Here is an 8,171-nt window from a genome sequence, read left to right on the forward strand (position 1 = left end):
CTCGAACTCACAGAGATCCGCCTGCCTCTGCCTCCCGAGTGCTGGGATTAAAGGTGTGCGCCACCACCGCCTGGCCGAGACAGAGTTTCTCTGTAGCTTTGGAGCCTGTCCTGGAACTTGCTCTGTATTCCAAGCTAGCCTTGAACTCACAGAGATCCATCTGTCTCTGCCTCCCAAGTGCTAGGATTAAAGGCGTGTGCTACCACTGTCTGGTGTTGGCACTCTTATAATAGCTAGAAGACCATATTCTTCTTCCTTGCCTCGGTTTCTAGGTTTTTGGACTTCAAATGAGTCCCAGATGCCTTCCTGAACAATTTTTCCCCCTTTCTCTTGTTTTCTTTTTTTTTCCCAAACTGACCAAAACTCAGAAGAAAAAGATATCTTTTCTTGTAGTTCAATGCAAGAGAGAATATATGGGGCTGGAGAGATGGCTCAGAGGTTAAGAGCACTGCCTGCTCTTCCAAAGGTCCTGAGTTCAACTCCCAGCAACCACATGGTGGCTCACAACCATCTGCAATGAGATCTGGTGCCCTCTTCTGGCCTGGAAGGCATACATGTAGACAGAATACTGAGAATACTGTATGCATAATAAATAAATAAATAAAATCTTTAAAAAAAAAGAGAGAGAATATATAGTCATCTTTGGAGGTTCATTTTCAGGACCTCTCATTGGTACCTAAATTAGCAGATGTTTCAGCCTGTTCCAGGCAATGGCCTGGACCTGTGCATGTCCTCTCTGCTGTAAACCATTTCTAGGTTGCTTAGAATACTGATACAGTATCGATGCTGTGGGGATAGGACACTGTTGTTTACATTCAGTGCCAGCCCTCCCCCTGCCCTATCCTAGGTAGGGCTTCTTTGGCTGTGATAAAACACAATGACCAAAAGCAACTTCGGGAGGAAAATGTTTCTTTTCATCCTACAGCTGTAGTCCATCATCCTGGGAAGTCAGGGCAGGAACTCGAAGCGTTAACTAAAGCCGAGGCCATGGAGGAACGCTGCCTCCTGGCTTGCTGAGCCTGGTTTCTGCCTGCCCAGGTATGGCATCACTCCTAGTGAGGCTGGGCTCACCTGCGTTATCAATAGAGACTTGCCTGCAGGCAAATCTTATGGAGGCATTTTCTCAGTTGAGGCTCCTTCTTCCTGAATGACTCTAGTTTGTGTCACGTTGATATAAAACCAACCATCACGTGCCCCAGGATATTTTCTTTTCATGGTTGGTTGGATGCAGACCTATAGACCCTACTTCATGAGTTCTAAGGCAAATCAAGTCAAGATGTGTCTTAGAGCCATATATATACATGAACATGCCAGGGTTTAATTGATTGCACTTTTTCTTTTTTTTTTTTTTTCTTTTTTTTTTTTTTTTTTTTTTTTTTTTTTTTTTTTTTTTTTTTGGTTTTTCGAGACAGGGTTTCTCTGTGGCTTTGGAGCCTGTCCTGGCACTAACTCTGTAGACCAGGCTGGTCTCGAACTCACAGAGATCCGCCTGCCTCTGCCTCCCGAGTGCTGGGATTAAAGGCGTGTGCCACCACCGCCCAGCTTGATTGCACTTTTTCTAAATGTTACATAAAGTTGTGGCAACTGAGACCTGTTAAACTGGATGGATTATAGATCTAAAACTTTTGAAGTCAGGTTTTGCCTTTACCACTGAACTCATTTTGTCTCTGCCAAGCCCTTCCTGTTTAGTGGAATGCAGCAAACAGACAGGCTGAATCCTTCCTTGACTTGCTTGCTACTGGGTCAGAGTCTAAGGAACCCTATTCTGCCCATTCAGCACTGTGTGAAGTCCTTTTCCTCCTTTGCCACTGTCTTCCTTCACCAGAATGAAGGCATGGGCTGCGTGTGAGTATGCCCTATCTCAGTGAGGATAGGAACTGTGTCAGGCAGCTTTCCAGTACTCTGATAAAATACTCTCGTTAGTTACCGCCATTCACGATACCTGAGATTCTAGCTTGCAATCGCTGGGCTGTAACAGTTTAGTGTTGTCAAGATGGGACAAATGGTGGAGGGGGCCTGTTTATTTCTGACAGCAGGGAAACAGAGAAAGGGGAGAGGGAGGGAGAGAGTTAGTTAGTTAGTTAATTCAGGACTCCAATATCTTCTTTGAGAACTGCCCATAGCCTAAGTTCAGCTCTAGCTAAGTCATATGCTTTGATGGCTTTACCACCTCCCATTAATGCCACAGGCTGACTATAATAGCCTTTAACACAAGGGCCTCTGGGTGGCATTTAAGATCCAAACTATAGCAGAAATACTGCGATTTTAGGATAGTTTTGCCTCAGAGAAGTCAGGGTGTTAACTCCCAGGTCAGTGTGAGGTTGTATGAATCTCAGCATCTTTAATTTAAAAAAAAAAAATTCTACTTTTTCCCTGACAGTGTCTCATGTGTGTGTGCGTGCATGCTTGTCTGTCTGTCTTCTGTTTGTCCATCTCCCAGGCTTGGAAGGGGTCATTTGGAGGGAAGAGGGACAGTCACTCCTATTTTCAGAGCTGGGGTTTGGTTTAGGGCCGATGAGGAAGGGTAAAAGTGTGATCCTTTATTTCCCCTTCCCCAGCTCTCCCCGGTGTTAATATGACGGTGAAAGCATCTGCCTAGTGTCGTGGTGCGGTCTGAGTGGCTGTACTCCTTAACGCAGGAATGTTTGTCCCTGTTACTTGTTGCTGATGCCGGGATGGTCTCGTCGATTAGTCCTCTGCAAAGCAGACGCTGGGGCTGCTGCAGGCGTGCACCTGGCTTTGCAAGCAAATCGCTGAGTTCTGTATTTGACCCATAGCATGTAGAATTGCATCCAACCCTGTGAACGGGTTATAACGTACCTTTTACCTTTCAGGCGCATAGAGATGAAATCCAGCGCAAATTTGATGCCCTTCGCAGCAGCTGCACTGTGAGTATGAACAAGCCAAAGATGAGCAGACTAGAGCCGAGCAGGCAAAGGGGAGGGCTCTCTGTGGTGTCATTGCATTGGTGACTGGTTTTCCATACGCTCTTGCAGCATGAAGACCATAATGCTTTTATTTTGTTTTAGTTTTTCAGGGGGCTACTGCTTTTAAGGATATTAAAACTGTCCTTTAGGTTTGGGAGGGGAAGGGAGTTAGGATAGTTAAAATAGTCAAATAATTCTTCCTCTAGCTGGGTCTGGGGCACGTACCTGTATAGGTAGCTGAGTTAGGAGGCCAAAGGACATTGAGGCAAAGCCAGGCTACAGATGAGAACTTATCTGAAAACAGAAAGCCAAAGCATTTCATTTTTACCCTCACTATGAAACTGTAGAGAGATTCTGTAGCTTCAACCAAGCTCTCAAGGTAGCTCATTCCCTTCTCCAGCATGGAAGGGTCCATGGCCCACCTGGGCAAGAAATTGTCCCAATGTCAGGGACTGTTTTCCCACGTGGCTTCTCCATCCTGTGGCCTTTGCCAAGAAGAAAGGCTAATTCGTTCTCCTATAGACCAAAAAAGTTTGCCTTCCTAATAGGGAAAAAAAAAATCACCTTTTTAATATGAAAATTCACAATCTAGGACCCTTGTGGGTGACATCACTTCTGTGGAGCAATCCTATCAGCAGACAAGCGTCACTCACAGGTTACATAATCCAGTCAAGTCAGTGAAGAAGCAAAGTCTATTTTTGATCAAAATGAAGGACAGAAATAGGCCCCTTTAGGAGCTGGGGCCGCTGTCCTTATTTGTGCTTCTGTATCTTTGGTCGTTTTGCGGATTTTGACTTTCTCGGTCCTCGGTGGTCCTGTCCCTGTGTGTACGGCACACGCCTGTGGATTTCCAGAAGCACCCCTCCCACACACGTGTACCTCTTCCCTTTACTGTCACACTCAGCCTTGGGTGCACACCGTCCTGCTAGGGAAGGGTCCTGTGCAGGTCCTTGGGTAGCTGCGAGCACTGGAGAGCACATGACCAGCCATGGAGTTGCTAGGTCACTAGATGGGTTTGTCAGGCAGTTTTGATCTGTGTGTCCAAATGTGGTGGGCAACGGTCCTGCCTCCACATGCCTGTCAGTTGGCCCTCCTCCCCGTTCCTTGAAGAACTGGTGGACTCTGTACTTGTCCATCTAGTATTTTTAGTTCTTGATTTTTGCTCCAGTAATTTATACCACATACGTGCTTATAAATGATCACAGAGTAATAAAATACAGATTTTGTGTGAAGTCTCTCTTTTCTTTCTTATTCAATTATTTTGAAATAAGACCTCACCTTGTAGCCCAGGCTGACCTTGGACTTTTCTACCCTTCTGCCCCAGCCTTCCAAGTGCTTCAATTTCAGGCAAAGATCACCATTCTGTCCCTGAGATTCTTTGAATGTACTTAAATATCTTTCAGAACAAGGAGCCTATGAAGAAGAGAAAAGTTGATAAATTTAATAGATAAAAATATAAGTATTTTTTCATTCAAAATACTCTAAATCAGCAAGATTAAATGAAAAGAAAAATAAATTATGAGAAATGTTAAACAGCACACTTTCTTTTCTAGAAAAATCATAAGTTTTTACAAATTGATACCGATCAATTATCTAATCAATAGCAGCAGACACAAGCTGTGCCTCCTTTACGTGACTAACTCTTCCTCAAGCTTGGATGGCTTTAAAACATTTCAGTCGGCAAACCTGTTCCGTTTGCCTAACAGCGCTTTTTACTTCTTCAGTTTCCTACCATAGACATTAAAAATGAGCTTTCTGTGTGTGATTGAGGTGTGATCGGTATAGACTAGACTTCAGGGGTTCCGAAATATGTAAACGCACGTGAATCCGGCAGAGTTGGAATAAGAAACATACCCCCACACACACACCCTTAAAGGTTTACATGTTACTTTGTGAAGCCTGGCTACCAATTTTAAAGTTGCAAGTTTGGCCATAAGGGAACCTGCCAGTATGTGAAATTAGTTTGATTTTTGGTTTAGCTTATGTAATGTTTATACTTTAAAATTTTTATTTCTATTTTTTTATTTTTACCACTGGTATTTGGTGGTAAGGCCTATGGGACCCTTTCCAAATTTGGGGGGGGGCATCTAACAGAGTGTCCTCCACTCCACATATTAATTAGAACAGAGGGAGACACAGGGGTCCAAGCCGCAGACTCTGGAGTCAGGCAGACAGGGTTCGTGTTCTAAAGCGGCCACTAGCAACCTGTCCGATACCATCTTCCCATTTCTTTGTTATAAAATGGGACTAGCCTATAGCCTCTCGTCCAGCGTGGTATTGATGTTTCCAGTTGACAGTCAATGACTGTGGTTTGGGTTCTGGATGAGGGAAGATGGAAAACTGTCCATTTCTGAGAAGTATTTGAGTTTCAGAATCAGTAAGACCTCTGCAGCAGGAGCCATTGGCGTTGGGGGTGACAGCACCTCCAAGGACTCCTGCGGTATTAGATGAGGCACCTAACAGACACATCCAGGCTTGGCCCACGGAGAGGACTAAGCCATGTTGCCTTCTGCAGTCACCTTGGGTTCATACCATAATCTTTGATTTGGAAAAATGGCCTTTCTACTTTAAAAACTATGGGAACATCTACTTCAAGACATTAGCTACAGTAGTGGGTCTCAGTGACACAGTAAAGTTCAATGCAGCTTTAAAAATGCGGGATCTTGTCCTGAGTGTCCTTCCCTCTGGATGCTGTCCAAGATGGCCTCTGCTAGGAAGTGTCCCCTGTGTCACTGGTAAGAGCTCCATACTAACCTAGTCACGAGGAGCGCCTGGTTAGCGATTTCACAGAGCCGGGGGCAGGAGACTTCCAAGCTCTGACCATTTCTATGTTTTGAAGGGATTTTAAAAAAGGATTTGATTCAATCTGGCACCTAAACCCCTCCCTGTGTCTGTTTTAGAGGGGAGTTGGTGGGCAAGCATATGACACAGCTTTAATTATGAATCAATCTGTCAGCTATAAGATTAAAAATAAATAATATGCAAATAGCTGCCTTCGGGAAAGTAGGCATTAAAATAGGCTGGGTCCTGAGCCTTCGGCTGCTGTTCATTGTGTGCCTGGTTCCTGCCGCCTAACACGACACTGGTCCTCTCTAGTTCGGTGTGAGGGGTCACATGTACAGGGCAGAGGGTAGACTTGAAAAGTGACAGGCTGCTCCAGATAGAGCTGTGCATGTGTGTGTGCCCATCTATTCCTTTTCCTGACACTGGAGGAGACAGTCTTGTGTTCTTGTTCTCTTAGAACTGCACCAAGATCTGTTGTTCATAAAATAGCCTACAAGAAAACCTGGCTGGCCTCCATGTGGGGAAGCTGCCCTCTTCCCTGTCTTTTTTTTTTTTTTTTTACTGTGAAGTAGACTTAGACATTCTATTTATCTTTTTTTTTTAAACCCTCTGTTCTTGGGACCTAAAAGTTAATGAACTCTCATAACTAAGTCTGTCAATAAACAGACCATCCTCCCTCAGCGTGTACTCATGGCTACAAAGTTGAACTAAAAATTGTTGCATATCACCTGGTTCAAAAGCAAGCATGACACCAGGCATCTTGGCACATGTCCACAATCCCAGCTCTGAGGAGGCTGAAGCAGGAGGCTGTGGTGACTTTGAGGCCAGTCTAGGCTAAATTTGTCTCAGAGAAACAAAAGCAAAAGAGGCCAAAGCAGTCAGTGTATCTTGGTCCTCGGTTTCTGAGCCGCATCGTGGAGGGGTAAGAGACGAGCTTGAGTTTCAGAGCCTCTTTCAAGGTTTGACCTCTTTCTCTTCCAGCCGTGTGCCCTTGGTGAAGTCTCTTAGTCTCCTGGTTCCCTGACTTCCCCACCTGTAAAATGAAACTAAAATAACCCTTCAGAGAACAGTTGGAGGGATTGCTCGTTGTACTTTAACCTGGTGACGTGTCTCATGTCAGCTCAGGATCTGTAACCTTGGTAAAGCGAGCGGGCAGAGACGTGTCCGCTCACCACTTCACCTCGCTGCTCAGAAAGGGCAGAAGCCAGTGTGTTCTGACTTGGGCAGATGGGCAGTCCAAAGTGGAAATGCTTTAGAGCCCTGTGCGCGTATGCACGGCAGTCACCCCCATCTAATGAGGAAAACGGAGACAGTGACACATTCAGAACAACAATCAGATGCTGGGAACAGAGGCCAGAGACACTGGGAATGGAGGGACCTTTGCTCCTTAGCAGCCCTACCTCAAGTGGGGAGGAACCCAGACTTGGCCACCTCATTAGTTTTTCACAGGTTTCTTCTTTAGCTTTTTATAATCTTAATTTGGGAAAAAGAGAAAAGATGACAGAAATGGGTTCATAATAATCTGTATTTTTTTTCCCTGTGAATCAAAGAAAGGAAGTAGTCACCCAGAAGCTTAAATATAAACTGTGAATGGCAAGGAAATTATATTTTCTCTGTGAATAGATTTTTTGCAGTTGGTCTGTTCCCCAAGAGGTTTTTCAGAATGAAACACCATTTTGGTCACTAATTTATATCCCATATATATCTCACAGCACAGGACTTGAATAGATACAAGACAATTTAAAAATAAAAGATCAAGAATAAATATAGGGGCTGGAGAGGTGGCTCAGGGTTTAAGAGCACTGGCTGCTCTTCCAGAGGTCTTGAGTTCAATTCCCGGCAGCCTCCTGGTGGCTCACAACCATCTATCATAGGATCTGATGCCCTCTTCAGGCCTGTAGGCTTATATGTAGAGCACTCATACATAAAATAGAAATAAATAAATTTAAAGGAAAAGAGTAAATATGGTATTTATTTCCATGTCACAGATGGAGAAACCTACCCAAGTACAAACCCACTTGAGTTCCAGAATCTTCCAAGCTTGCTTGTTTGTCCCATTCTGCTCTTTTTCTTTGGGGAAGGGGCAGAAGGAAGTGAACCGGTTTGCTCCCAGTGCTCCCATTAACTGGAGACATTTACTGTTTAGGGGAAGAGCCTCGGGTGGTGGGGTTGGTTACTTTGTGTAGGAGTGTTACAGGTGGAGTGTGTGGAATTGTCGATCTCAACTAAGCCATGGCACCAGAAGTGTGACAAAGGGACCCTTGAGGCAAACTGTGAGGCGTTGCACGGCAGGTTCCATTTCCAGGCTTCTAAGGAAGCTATTTCGTCCAGGTGCCCGCTCACAGCTTGCGGTGCACCCCTTGCCAACACGGTCCACACAGGTTCCAGACCACTTGCGCCCCGAGAGGCTCACTGCTCGGTCAAATGGTTCTGTGTGCATAGGAAGACTGTTATATATAT

At 44.9% G+C, this 8,171-nt stretch overlaps 1 protein-coding gene across 5 annotated transcripts in view; it reads left to right on the forward strand.

Annotated features, from left to right (window-relative positions):
• Positions 1-8,171, forward strand: part of Cit (citron rho-interacting serine/threonine kinase) — a 167,977-nt gene that overhangs the window by 117,689 nt on the left and 42,117 nt on the right. For all 5 annotated transcript variants that reach the window (XM_026784008.1, XM_026784014.1, XM_026784016.1 and 2 more), the window contains one exon: positions 2,835-2,888. In XM_026784008.1, coding sequence (XP_026639809.1) covers positions 2,835-2,888 — 54 coding nt within the window. The remainder of the gene's footprint in view (positions 1-2,834; positions 2,889-8,171) is intronic.

Source organism: Microtus ochrogaster, chromosome 2 (assembly GCF_000317375.1).
Source record: "Microtus ochrogaster isolate Prairie Vole_2 chromosome 2, MicOch1.0, whole genome shotgun sequence".
Lineage (NCBI taxonomy): Eukaryota > Metazoa > Chordata > Mammalia > Rodentia > Cricetidae > Microtus > Microtus ochrogaster.